The 14,328-nt window shown below is 41.4% G+C and overlaps 1 protein-coding gene across 3 annotated transcripts in view; it reads right to left on the minus strand.

Annotated features, from left to right (window-relative positions):
* Positions 1-485: 485 nt before the first annotated feature.
* Positions 486-14,328, minus strand: part of chl1b (cell adhesion molecule L1-like b) — a 46,944-nt gene continuing 33,101 nt past the window's right edge. The window contains exons 15-30 of one of the 3 annotated variants that reach the window (XM_047025538.1): positions 14,117-14,282; positions 13,882-14,006; positions 13,407-13,508; positions 12,908-13,105; positions 12,642-12,712; positions 11,884-11,928; positions 11,709-11,820; positions 10,267-10,382; positions 9,833-10,037; positions 9,551-9,673; positions 8,406-8,585; positions 4,738-4,851; positions 4,325-4,486; positions 3,814-3,945; positions 3,008-3,080; positions 486-1,667 (exon numbers count right to left, since the gene is read on the minus strand). In XM_047025538.1, coding sequence (XP_046881494.1) covers positions 1,463-1,667; positions 3,008-3,080; positions 3,814-3,945; positions 4,325-4,486; positions 4,738-4,851; positions 8,406-8,585; positions 9,551-9,673; positions 9,833-10,037; positions 10,267-10,382; positions 11,709-11,820; positions 11,884-11,928; positions 12,642-12,712; positions 12,908-13,105; positions 13,407-13,508; positions 13,882-14,006; positions 14,117-14,282 — 2,129 coding nt within the window. In that variant the 3' untranslated portion in view covers positions 486-1,462. Of the gene's footprint in view, positions 1,668-3,007; positions 3,081-3,813; positions 3,946-4,324; positions 4,487-4,737; positions 4,852-8,405; positions 8,586-9,550; positions 9,674-9,832; positions 10,038-10,266; positions 10,383-11,708; positions 11,929-12,641; positions 12,713-12,907; positions 13,106-13,406; positions 13,509-13,881; positions 14,007-14,116; positions 14,283-14,328 lie in introns of all 3 variants that reach the window. The other 2 variants (XM_047025537.1, XM_047025539.1) reach the window with 2 other exon arrangements.

Here is a 14,328-nt window from a genome sequence, read left to right on the forward strand (position 1 = left end):
CCAGTTTTGACTGATATGCTGCTTACTGTATAACCAAATGCTGATGGAATACCATTGCCCTTATGGATAAAAGGGAGCCTAACCCATCCTTTTTTGTGAGACTCGGTTGTAAAGTACATTATACATACCTGGTCATTGACATTGCATTGGCCTGCATGTGACTTAGGAAGGCCAGTCCTACAAAAAGAGTTGTCCTCTCCACTGCACTATACAGGCCTGCTTATCAGATGTGATTGCACATCCTTTTTCCACTGTCTGGGCCCACCTCCTTGTTATCCCATATTCATGTCCTGCGGCAGGTTGTTAAAAACAGCCTGCTAACAACCTTGGAGACAGGCATGACCCTGCTGTGACACGTTTAAGTAAAACATTTTTACAACCCTTAAAACACTTTCTCTAATATGACATTTAGAGAGAGCTCTTAAATCATGTCATGAAATCACTTCAGAGCTTAATACGTTGGCAAAGATGTTTGCAGGCTGAGGTTTACGAAAAGTAAAACAATTTAATGACATCAAAAACACCAATCAACATTCTTAAACATGCAATAGCTGTATTTGTACAAAAGTTCAATCAGGTTGATCTCTGTGTTAATGTTAAGGTATAGTGTACAAACAAACATATCATGGTACTGTTCTGCTGGAATGAGAATGGGTACGGTGATATGCAGAGAACAAGGCTGCCATAATTACATTGATAAAACATAAACTTCTATTTTAATTTGTTTTTCCAATGAGTGGATACATATAACAGTATTACTTGGTTCCAGAGAGGCACATTGGTCCTGACAGCAATACTCTGACTGACAGCATTATACAGGAAAAGAAATTGCCTTTTAGCTTTACATATACTGTATACATGAGAATGTGTTCTTTTTTGTCCCTGTATCTACGACGCTGTATTGTTATGTGTCAAATCCAATGAAGGAATAAGTTAATAAACAAATATTGTGTACATATGACATCATATTCAATAAATGATTGGCATATATAAAATCAAAGTCAACCATATTGGCTTGAACTGAAAAGTTCAAACTTCATTTTCTCACATACATTTGTTTGCTACAAGATGATTTACCATAAGAGGCTTGGCATCATAAGACAATGAGTAATTGGACTGAAGCACAATGTGGACAGGGAGTAGTCTTTTTTCTTCTTTTGAGTGAATTACAAACAGTAGTTGCATTTCCAAAAAAATGCAAGCGCCCTAAAAGGTCTTCACTGCACTGCGGTAATATAAAACACACATACAATATATATATACATTTGGAAATTATCATTTTGTTACAGCTTGATAAAACATAGCTCTATAAAATGAGAATGGCAGTGCAGTTGGCAATGACACATTACATTTCACACAAAATTGTGCTTGGTATGGATTATGTCTCTTTTTCCTATATTTCCTTTCCCCACTGAGAGTTTGATAAAAGTGGTGTCCTAAGGATGGATGGTGGCTCCTTTCCTCATGCTGGGGTCTGACAGGTCCCCTTGATCTCAGTGGACATCCTCTTTTCCTTGCGTCCAGCATACTCACCAATAAAAGAGCCATCCTCATTGAACTGGCCCTCCTCATCTCCATAGTCTGCCATGCTATCCCCACTGTCCCCTGCTTTGATCTCTCCGTTCAGAGAGTGCTGGCTGCCCTTCAACGGTTTCTCATCATTGTCACTGCACAGCACACAACATGGCACAGATACATGGAATTTAAAATCACCCTATTTCACTCATGGTTTAACTCTATGAGCTTCATTGTTGAGGACAGGCTTAAGAATTAAGAGCTAGAACGATGTGCTCCGGTGATTGGCATGAATCGTTTACCCCTTACTAGCATATGCAAATGTTGTAATACATGCATGTTAGGGGTATGTCAATCAACCCTGCCTTAACAGTGCGTGTGCATGAATGTAGATGGCAGTAGACTTGCTCGGAGTGAGATGGGATGCAGAGGTTTTACTGTACAGATGTCCTATCATGCACATACAGCCCTGTACTATACTGCACTGAATTGTATATACAACTATACGGTATGGTCTGTGATGCATAATCTGCACCATAGTCAGCAGTAAATCACCAAATATGTATACTGTATATAAATATACTATATATATGCCTGTACATAAATACACAATAAATCAGAATCAGAATCAGATTCTACAGAATCAGATATATATATAGGCAATATTCGTATGTCTATTGTTTAAATTGTACAACCTGGCTATCACATAAAAGACAGCAATTACAAACTATTACAAATAGTTTTAAGATAATTAAAAGTGGCAGAGAATGGATTTGACTTGAATGTGTGAGCCGCACCAAATTGATTTGATTGGATCATGTGTTTCTAAGGTTTCCAAAATGGGTTCATTTGGGGGAGCATACATAGCACTGGAAGAGGGCACTGAGACTCTCTCTGAGCCAGGATCCAGACTCCAGATGCCCCATATGGAGCTGGGGTGTGCAGACTCTGCTGATTGAAGTATTACACTGAGAGCTGCATCATGGGAGTATGTTATGAATTGTACCACTGGAGGATTAATGAAATGAGCTCATATATTACTGCCCTTGAGGTGAGCTGCTTTCAATTATACTGATTTGTTTCCTCCTCCTACTTTGTTGGGCAGCCATCATTTACGATCACCCAGGAACAAATAACAACATCTGAACAATGAGGCAGTTCCATGAGCTCTACCACCACACTGTACCTAATAACAATGCACCATGAAGTGTAATACCACATCGACACTACTACTGTAATGTGTAAACTGCAACAGGGAACTTGTTGCTATTTATCACATACATTAGGCAGTTACTCAGCCCATCATATGTGTTGAACAGGGATTTCTGTGAGGGTCCGTAAAAAGCTCATGCATGTGGGCTTGTCTTTCAGATCAGGAGAAATGCAGAGACATAGTTATGTAAGGTCATATAAAACAATGAAAGGCAGGATAACAGGATTATTGTGCATTGATGTGTGAGTCATCATGAAAACGGCTTGCGGTTTGGTTTACCTGTATTCACAGAATGTGTCATCATTCATCCCCTGGGATTCCACATCTGGATGAAGGTCTTCTTTCTCCTTTACTGCTCAGAGAAAAGGACACCATTTAGTTTACAATGAGCATTTAGTTTACAATTTACTTGTAAGCTGACAAGTGAGAGTTATAGCAACGAAACAAACACAAATTCCACATTGTCTTGGTCAGTTTCCCACAACAACAATGTTTACATGTGAAGTAGGTTTGAGCTTGAGTCTAAATTGAGTGATTGTGTGTGAAAAGTAAACATGTGAAATGGAAGAGGCAGTGTTGCTACAGCAGAGTAACACTGGATTCAAGCAGCAGAACAAAGAAACATGTTTGTTCTTAGCAAGACAAGAATAAAAGCACAAAAGCAAGCAAGTCAATTAGCTGGAAAAATAAAAGCAACTGTACAATATATTACCCCATTTCTTTTAAAGGCAGGAATGACAGAAAGTTACCATACAGCATATCTCATCATCCGCTTTGCTAGCATATTCCATAACATGTCTTTTTGTAGGGCTTGCTTGTGGAAATACAAGCACTCCATACATTGAATATATACAGTGAGTGCAAATACACATACACAAGTCTAGTAAATGTAAACATTTGGAATTCAAATAGTCAGTTCTAGTTATTATACATACACTTTTGCACTTCTACAAGAGATTCCTGAATGACATATGCTTTCTATATAATAAGCAGAGTGAAATATAAATATAACACCACCAACATGCAATGACTACTTAACATTCAGAAGATGCTGTGTACAATGATGTTTGAGAAGGGACACCTACCGGAATACTTCCCTCCTTTATTTCTGTTGACAAAGCAGGCAATCAACACAATGAGTGTGAGGAGAGCGACAGCACACATCAGTCCAATAAACCAGCCCTGGGTAGAGATCCCTCCATGGATGCTTGCCAACCCTGAAGAGAACAATACTCAATGACTTTGACTTGACTTGGCCTTTTCAAAGATACTTGATTGAACGTTTAGATCGACAAATCCAAACCGATGCAAAGGCAGAGGTGAGGAAGTACAGGGACATGCTGCAACGGATATGTCCCCAAATTAATATTAAACAGCTTATCTGCTTGTCTAATTAATCAACTTAAGAAGCTGTTCAAATGTAATTCCTCCCAGCAAGTAAACAGAGAAAATCTAATCCTATTGACACTGATAGGACCATGCATGGTACCTTGAGCCTCCTTCAAGGACAATGTTGTTTCTGCTTACTACTAAGTAACCATAGCTGCTGCTCCTGTGAGTCTGTTTTAGTGTGAGATCTTTGGTATCCCTTCTCACCTTTAGCCCTGGTCTTGATAACATCTTCAAATATACTAGAATTATCAACCCAGTTGTTAGTCATAAGTCGAACAGTGTACTCAGTCCCAGGTTCGAGCCCTTCAATGATGTGGAAAGTCTTAGAGGTGTTAAGTGCCTCAGATACCTTCCAGTTACCTTTACCTACAGAGGTGCACAATCGGGTAGGATTAGTACTCATGAGCACATACACAGACGTGTATTATGAAAACTGATGACACTAATCTAACACATATATAAGACTGACACAGCACACGACCACAGACGTTGATACAGATGTTATTACATATGTTGTTACAGATGTTGTTACATGCCAAAAAGGATTTCAATATAGCCTTCAAGCTACAGGTACTAAAAAATAAATGTCAATGAACAGAGAAGGGATGTAAGCTTACGGTTGTTCATATATGCAATATATAACTCAGAATCCTTGTGTTCACTCGCAGGAATCCAGCTGATATTTGCTAAGATGTCACTAACCGAAGAGCTAATATTTAACAGAGCAGGCACTGACAGACAAATGGAGGAGAAAAATGACAGAAAAAGGGTTAGTAAAGGACAGATATAGACATTATAAGATTGAGTGTGGTCATTGTTTCAGTACTAATGTATTAATGAAAGGGCTATCCATTTGTCTCTTGTATGCACGTGTCCTGCTGTGAATGTGATTTTTTCCCCGTAGCATACTTGTGGCATGGGATGAGGACATCAGTAATGCTTGACAGAAATGGTGAAACTATTCCTTTTAAAATTGTTGATATGGAAATGGAAGACGTGCAGCCTCCAAAAGTAAATTAAAATCTACAGATAAACATGCATCCACAGAAAAACAAACACAACCACAACATAGAACCTTACTCCTCTGCTAAGATGTACTACAGAGTCTCTTCTGTTTTAACTATTTTCATATATAATGTACACTGTAGGTGTTTTTGAGATTAATACCTCTACATGTGTAATTGCACACTAAAGAGACACATTAGACTATGATCAAATAATCCCACTGAACTGTCATCGAGAATTGGGTTGGGTATGCTGATCATGTACACAATTACAACGGCTAAAGAAGGGATGTTGACAGCTGTTGTTCAATCTGGCCAACAAAATACAATCCATTTCATTTCCCTCTGGCAAACATGCAAATCTTCAACTGTGTTTCCAGCTCAGGTGCATTATTTGCTCAGGTGATAATTCCGTACACAAGGACACCTGGGTCTGTCCTGCCCATCCCTCAGAGTACAAATGACAATCTCCAGCTAATGCTGATGTATGACTCTGTAACTATGGTAATTCCTGTCATTGGGTTGGTATGATGACTTGAAGTGTCACAGAACCAGTCCAAAAATATACCAAGGCTGGCTGGCGTGTATGTCACTGTGCCATTCAACCTGGTATTAAACGCTGCAGAAAGCATCTGCTACCACAGCAGGGAGTGCATGCCCTGCCACACGTCCTGAAAGATGGCTCTTCAAAGTCAGGGAGCACTTAAAAAGGAGAGACCGGAACATTGAAATATTCTGATCTATGCTTTCAACAGCTTCTACTTACCCACTTATCTCAGTATCCCTTAAATATCACCCTCCCTGTAAGAGCTCACACCTTCTTCACTCTACTCAAAATGGACTTCTCCCTCAGCTCAAATGTGGCTATGGACATTGTCCCACCGCACTATTGTTTACCCAGTTGAAGGTTAGGTGGAAATGTCAGGTGACTGCTTGGTCAATACTCGGTTGTGTACAGGAGGGCTGGGCCCCAACAAATCAATCCTTGACAATTAGACATATTTGTCCTGGTCGAACTACAACACATGCTGTTCACACCGATGGCTAGTAGTATAGATTAGATCCATTTTAGTGAATTCCCCAATGTTCCATTTGGTGAAGTATTTGTTGTCATCTAACTCTACAAAACACAGAAGATTGTTTTTCATATTTTAAAATAGAACAGAAATAAAAAGACGATTGGTGGTATCCTGTCTGTGCAGTTGGATGTATCCTTTATACCTATGTTGGAACGAGTGGAATTGGTCACATGGGACACTGAAGTGCTTGAAGGTGAGGGAGTGGAAGACTGGCCTGGAAAAAGAGACAGATCTTGTGATTACCATTTTTTGAGTGAGGAAAAGGGGGCTAGTCTCTAGTGAGAAGGTAAGGTGGTTAGAACACATGCTGCCTGCAACCAGTCGCTGTGGGCTACTGTTAGCTTCTACAGTATAGGGCAAGGAATACTATTAGTCTACAACTATGTAATACATAGTCAGAGTTGTTACAATGGAGATACCATCCTCAAATACATCTGATTGATTGTAATTAAATGTAAAAACTACACTTTAATGTGTACTGTGTAGTGTGACTAAATTATAGCCGCACAAGGCTTTGTCAATTTGTCTGCACCTTTAATAACACTTCACTAGATAAATGTTGGAAACTACTGGATATTACACTCCATCTGATCTCTATGTCTGTCTTGCCCACCTGGCACCAAGCCTGCTGTCAGAACAAAAGTCAATATTCATTTAGAGATGCACTAATGAGCGAGGACTAAAATGCATTTATAATTAGGCTGCTCATTATCATTGTTATTGCAGAGGAAACCACAAAACTTTATCTAAAAAAGGTGTTGACATTTGCTAATGAAAAGAGGCATCAGCATGCTCACTTCTTCTGGCAAGGGCAAACAACAGACAAGGGCAATTATCCACTGATGAGGCGAGGATCTGCATTTCATCTTATTTATGAAGACTTGTGTGATGTGGCTCAATCATGGGAGACCTTAGTAGTGCGCTTCATGCCTGAGGCCGTTTCGATAATGCAAGCTAGGTCTGTTGTAGCACATTTGTCAAACTATCAAATTACATACATGCACCCAAAGCTAATGAGAGTTAAACTGACATGTCTACATCACAACGTACCAACAGGTATATCCAAAGAGAAGCAAGAGTTAATGGATGGCACTGTCAAGAAATCTGCATGTACAGCAACCTGCTTATTATTGGGATATACGTGAAGGCATTGATGGATTTAGTAGGCTATTCATCTACAGTAAGAGTAATTGCAACATCTGCAACTCTACAGTAACAGAAATCTACATACTGAAGCTGACAGAGGAAGCCGTTTCTGAGGCTGGTGAGAGAGAGGTAGAAAAGAAACAGAAATGCATTGCCAGGCAGACATGGACAGCTGTTGGGCAATGTAAACATCACACAAAACACAAAATGTATCATTACACATGAATGCAAGAATGTGAATCCCACAGCAGGCGCACTGTTTTCAGTTGCATTACAGGAAGCCTTGGAACATGACATGGCACTGCAAAGCATATCGAAGGCACGCATACACTACTGTGTCAAAAAGAATGAAAGTTTTGTGACATTACTCTGTATCTGAAATATCCAGAATGTCAGAATTCACTTCAATGAACCACAGCCGTGTCAAAAAAGAGTCCTATTGAATCAAAGCCAATTTCAGGGCTTCAAAAAATTAGGTTTTATATAGTTTTCACTGTACTAAAGAAAAAAACAAGATAACAGCTGTCAAACCATCTTTATAACTATAATTCTGACTCTAGAAAGCTACTGTTTAAAGAGAATTCGAGTTTTGTTTTTAGATTTCCATCAGAGTAGAAAAATAGCATAATACATTCGTGTAATTATGTGTAGTCCATTATGCTGAACATATATCCAACATTTCACAATGGCTTACAGCTTGCCAATTTCTATATGATTACACAAGTCAATATGAAAATCTACAGTTCCTTACGCTCAAGACAACTCTCTCCCTCGGCTGATTGTTTCATAGTACTTTCTCCCTCAGATCAATAACCACTTGCTCTTTCATGACAGTGACAGATGAAACCTTCTTTCTCACCCTTATGGTATTGTTCACCTAAAATAATTATTCCAATGGAGATATGAGAAGCTTGGCAGTCAGAGCCTATATAGTATTCTTTTCAAGCATCTTATATGATTATAGCCTGCCACCCCACCCAAAGCCCTCCATTACCCCCACAACCTGAATCCATGTCCTGATTCTGTCCCCTTTGAAGTCTCCCCTGTATGACTTACGTGCTTCCGGGGTGGTTGTACACTCGTCGCTGATGGCAGGTCCACAGCCCACTCTGGTGCAGGAGCGCAGGTACAACTTGTACCTACTGACTGGCTCCAGGTCATGGAGGACCCACTTATTGATTTCAGGATTGTTGATGTCCACTGCCAGCAGGTTCCCCACCTCCTCCGTGTCATTGACTAAACAAATAAACAAACCAGATTACATCTTGGACTATGAGACCACAGGGAACTATCTAATCTGAAGGCCAATTTGATGGATACACTCTCTTTGCATAAATGTCGAATTTGCATGCAAGTGGGTTTTAGCCCACTCAAGCCATGTACTGTTGAGTCCTCCCTGGTGATGAATCTGACGGTCAATGTTTCAGTGGAGAACTGTGGAACCTGTGAAATATTAACTTAGCAAGACCTGTGTGAAACCTGGCTAAGCCCTTGAACAGCTGTTCAGCAGCGTTTAAATTCCTTGGCTGCTCCTGGCGCCACACTGACAGCTGGCTGCATTATCCTCAACATTACACACATGACTTCCTTCAAGGGGACTTCAAACCCCCCACTTCAAAGGGTCTATCAGCTTTATCACGCTGGCACAATGAAAACGTCGCCTCTTCAAAAATACAGCATGACACTCAGCCTTATTGTGCAGCAGTGAAATCAAACTCAATTAGTAAGCAAAGCCTGAAAGGCTGTTGTTGAAACTTTGAGATTAGCCTAATCAGGGGTATTGTTTGAGGACATTGAGACACATGAATGGAAATGTTGTCTGTTGGCAATCCCCTGCAGAATTCTAGGTCAGGGTGATGAAGTCCCCACTAGACAGGATGGGGCCACTTACAGCAGACCTTAAGAGGCTGTGACACAGTGGCCTGTGTCCTTGCTGCTAAAGCCACACCATGACACAGGTCAGTGTTTTTCTCCCTAACACATTTCCCTTACACAGGCTCTGACCCAACGCTGACCCCCACTCCTACTAAAACAAGAAATGGTTTCCTATTTTCACCAAGGGATCATTGTGGGTTACACTATCACATCAATATCTCCACAAGGCATGACCAGGGCATCACCAGTCTAACTGCTAGGAGGGACCATGTGGGTGACTACGGCGAAATTCAGAGTGAGAGAGAAAGAGAGAGAGAGAGACATACTTAGCTGATACTCGAGGAGATATCCTGTGAGAATCCCATTGGGTTCTAATGGAGGTGACCACACAAGGGAGACTGTGTGCTTTTGAGCATCGGCAACCTTAAAAATCATGTTGTTCCCTGGAACTGAAACAAAGAACAAAACAGAACGCTGTAGTAAGCAGTGGGATGCTGAAGCCTAGATTGTTCTTCTGTTGTGGATTCTAAATCAATATGCTGCATGGGGTTTCTCTCTCCTCTCAGACTCCCCCACTCCCCTCCCCCACCTGCCCCTCACCGCCTCACCTCCCTCCGGGGTTTTAAAGTTGACGGGATGGCTGCCTGGCCCGTTGCCCCGCCCATTGAAGGTCATGACAATGAGGCTGTACTCAGAGAAGGGTGTGAGCCCGGCTACAACGCCATGGCTCCTGTCTCCAGGAAACGTGAGAGTGCTTTTGTCTCCGTGGCTCATCTTGGTTTCCAGCAGACTGCGCAGGCGCCACCAGTTCACCTACAGCGCGGCACATGAGGAGACACTGTGTACAGTGAACACATCAGGGATTCAAATGGAAGACGATGAAATGACTTATTGTGTTTTCACTAGTGGCCTGTGCAGGAGGACATTGAGCTGCCAGAGGTTAAGAGACAGAGAGGGGTGAGCAGGCCACCAGATAGAGCCATGTGAGGGTCACTCCCTTTAAACTGTGTCTAAAGCCAAAGGGGTTGCTGTGAGGAATTACCCGGTAGCCTCCCAGATGTCCATGCAGCTTGTCCTTGTGAACACGTGTCCAGCTGACCTTGACTACGGAGTTGTTCATCACCTCCACAGCTACATCATCAGGGGCTGCCGAGGGGACTGCAGAGGTAAACAAACACACACGCACATGCACACACACACACACACGTGCACACACACAATGAATCAATGCCTATACAGCTATCAATGCTTATTGTCTCAGCACCCAAAGTTCATCAATCAACTGGATACTGTGAGGTGAGTCTTGCAGAATAACACGGTACATTACAGAGTTTAAGATCATATATGGTATTCAGGAGCATCACTATAATACTGTTGTTCACAATAATAGGAGACATTCACAGTGGTAACATTCCAAGAGTTAAGGATTTCATTGCTTATGCTACAAACATGACAAAGCTAGTAACAAGGAACAAACATACTACAATCACTAATATACTGGACAATGAGTCCCACTAGCATCGCCAGACCAATTTGCAAAAGCGTATTACTCTGGAACCACTTAGAAGTTCCATTTTAGATTTCCAAGGGGTTTTGTGAAGGGGCACCCACTAGAATGCATCTGGATACAATTGGATTGAATTGGAGACTAACAACCAATCAGAGCAATGAAACGTAATCTTGGGTTTTTACGCCTGCCTCAATGGCACTCCTATGTGCAGTCATCATATTAAACCTGCCCCATATTACATAAACGGTTGTGATTGTCCCGGCACTTTTCATACCGGGAGGGAATATGTTTGAATGGGAGGGTGGCCAGACCAATCTGCCAGAGCAAATACACATGAGCTCACAGATTCATCTGGTTCCCAGGCTAGTAGTTCAGTATCTTGAACATACAAGTAAACACTATCAAAAACCCAGGGCTAAAGGGAGTGTACACTATGAAAAAGGAGAAGCTAGTGTTGTACTGTATCTATCCACAGTGGGTTTGAGTGTGGAGAAGGATGAGGAAGGAGGAGGGAGGAGAAGAAAGGGAGTCAAGACCTGAAGTAACATCCAGAGGGCAACTCCAAAAGAAAGCTGAAGAAAAATAAATACAAAAAGGAGATGTTGCTGAGAGTACATGCCCTTTTTGACACTGTCTGACAGCATAACTGGATAATAACTACATCGAATGGAACAGGACAACAAAGTGGGATAATCTGGTTTCTTTAGAAACTATTCTGTAGGAGGTGAGCGTGGTCAGGACTAACAAAGGTATCTCACCTGTTCAGGAGGTGATTGCTTAAGGCTTCTTTTGACTCAACTGACACAGAAGTGTTATGGCACAGTGGCATAGGCTAGATTCTTTTTTTATACTTACAAGGTGATTTCTGTTCTAAACTTTTTAAGCAAAAGCAGAAATGTTATGGAAACAATGTAGTCACAGCTGGTGACACAAATGTCCTCCTAGTCTTAACAGAACACGGTTCAGCCACTCACAGTCTTCTCCTGAGTAGCCTGTCACAACTTTGGGCTCTGGTCCCCAGCCTTGGTGGTTCTTGGCCTGAATCTTGATCTCGAAGGGTATGAAGGTGGGAGTGTCCATCACCACATAGGAGTGTCTCTTCACCATGTGTTCCTGCCAGTCCTCCTCATCCTGTCGTTTGTAGCTCACCTTATACTCCAGACCAGGGCCATTGTGCTCAATTGGTAACAATGGCTGTAAAAGGAAAAAGGACAACAAATATGATGTCATGTCTGGATCTGAACCAGTGAACCGATTTGTGTAAAACATGAACACAAATCCAGTCTTGGAAATGAGTCAGCATTTTGTTTAACATAGTGGTAAGACAATGGTACTGTATACATTGATTTGTACAGAGGCAATCCTCTGAGAGGCTTAGTCATCAGACACAGAGAGACATGGTGCTGCCCCTACAATGGTATGACAATGAGAAATAGAATAAGATACCATTATCCACAAAAGCAAATCATTAACAATGAGAGAGCTCATAAATCGGAAAGCTCTAGCTACATTACCATGGCAGGGTAGGAAGATAATGAGTGTGGGACAGATTCATCTTTTTACAATGAAACTGGATTTATTACTATACTTGTGAAACAACCTCTATTCTTTGACCTTCCTTTTTCACTTTCTAATCAAAGCGCCCCATTGGATGTCTGTCATTGAAAATCCCATTCACTGTGATTCCCCCAAAATTGCTTTTCTAAAGCAATTCAAAAATTGTAAAGGAACATTTTTATTTTAGAAATGATTGTTGATTAATGCAAATAAAATCATTGTAACAATAGAATATGTTTCCCTAGACTACGAGATACATTACGTGGCTTTTAAAGAAATGTAGATGCTGTGAATATCTATTGAGGCAGCCTACAGCAGAGCAGTCAGTGGGCCAACACCATCATTCTTACCTCCCAGTTGATAACCATTTCATTTGGCAAATGACCTTCAATTTTGATATTTTCAGGGTTCTTGTCAGGAGCTGTGGAGGCAAGAAATATAGATTTTGGCGCAATTGGAAGTGAAAGAAATCGTCTCTGTAATATCAACAATATAGTTTCGATTTTCAACGAGAGCAGTTTCAATGGCTATATCTCTAAGGTTTGAATGTTCTACGAGCGACAGTGGCGACTGCTCAAGTGGCCTGGAGGTTAGGATGAACAAGACAAGATCACACCTGCTGGAGGGGTTCTGTATCTCTCAGTGGGCTCACTGGGACGTCCCCGCCCTACGGCGTTCACTCCAGACACACGGAAACGATAGTCGACATGGCCGTGAAGTTTTAGGATGGCCAAGCCGTGATTTCCAGGAACCCTAAGAAGCTCTTTCCAGTTCCCTGGCTCCCACTGGTTCTCCTCATATTCTATAATGAACTCTGTTGACAGGACGAGACACACGGACAAGTCCTCAAATTACCAGAGCTTCTGCCAACGGGATGTTTATTGAAGAGCCAGCTGTGCAGTACACTTCTTAGACCCTGCAGAGCTCAGAGAAGCAGGTTTACGGAACAAACAATTAACATATGGAGTGTAAAACAACATTTCTGTATGAACATACAGTAACAAGGATTAACATTTTAAATTCAGTTTTTGTGCCTGGTGTATTACACTGCGCAGCTACAGCTTGTGTTCAAGCTGTCTGTGGTGTTTGCAGTGGTAAGTGGATGGCCTTGTTACCTGTGGTTGAGCTGTTGTGGTCTTCCCCCGGGATCCACTTCAGTTTCACACTTCTTTCTTTGTGTTCAGACAGCACCAAGTTCTCAGGTGCATCAGGGACATCTAAAAAACGACATGACAATATTGCTTTGGTAACACATAAAGGCACACCATTCTCTGGAGTCAGAAGAACAAGTGAAAAGACTTTAAAGCAAAGTCACATAATGTCCAGAAGGGAATTAATGTTATACAAAGCATCATCTAAGTAATGTTGAAGAGGTTTCAGCCAATAGTCTGGCATTTTTATTATTATGAGGCTTTGGTCTGAAGAAGTATGAGGATGTTCATCGATGTCGTCTTTTTCTGCTTTGTGAACATAATGCCCTCGGGGCATCTGACTTCGACATATTGATCCATGTTGTGATGTGTCATACATTATTGTTGTACTGGGGTCTTTTGGTCAGGCAGGCATGATGTCTGTGACATGTTTGCTCACCCAGCACAATGAGCAGAGCAGAGGCAGAGTCTTGGTCCAGTGGTGTCCTGGCCACACATGTGTACATGCCCTGGTCCTTGTGGCTAACATTGATAATCTGCAGTATTCCATCTTCTATAAAGTACCTATCGACAAAGAGACAGAGACAAAGTATTGATCTGGGAAATGTGAAGGTAAGTGAACTTTATAGCTGGATATAAGTTCAGTGAAACCACAATAAAAGGATGTCTCTTACCCAGAATTCTCTGTGTGGTTTGAGGCTATCTCTGTATCATCTTTTTCCCACAGGATTTCAAAGTCGCCTCTAAAGGACTTGTCATACTCTGCCAGGCATGAGAGCTGGGCTGTGGTTCCTATTAAGATCTGCAAGTCTTCTGGGGTCTCTACGATTCTAGTGGGATCTTAGATAAATGAAAAACAAGACTGCAGTAGTTACACAGTACATTT

Source organism: Hypomesus transpacificus, chromosome 9 (assembly GCF_021917145.1).
Source record: "Hypomesus transpacificus isolate Combined female chromosome 9, fHypTra1, whole genome shotgun sequence".
Taxonomy (NCBI): domain Eukaryota; kingdom Metazoa; phylum Chordata; class Actinopteri; order Osmeriformes; family Osmeridae; genus Hypomesus; species Hypomesus transpacificus.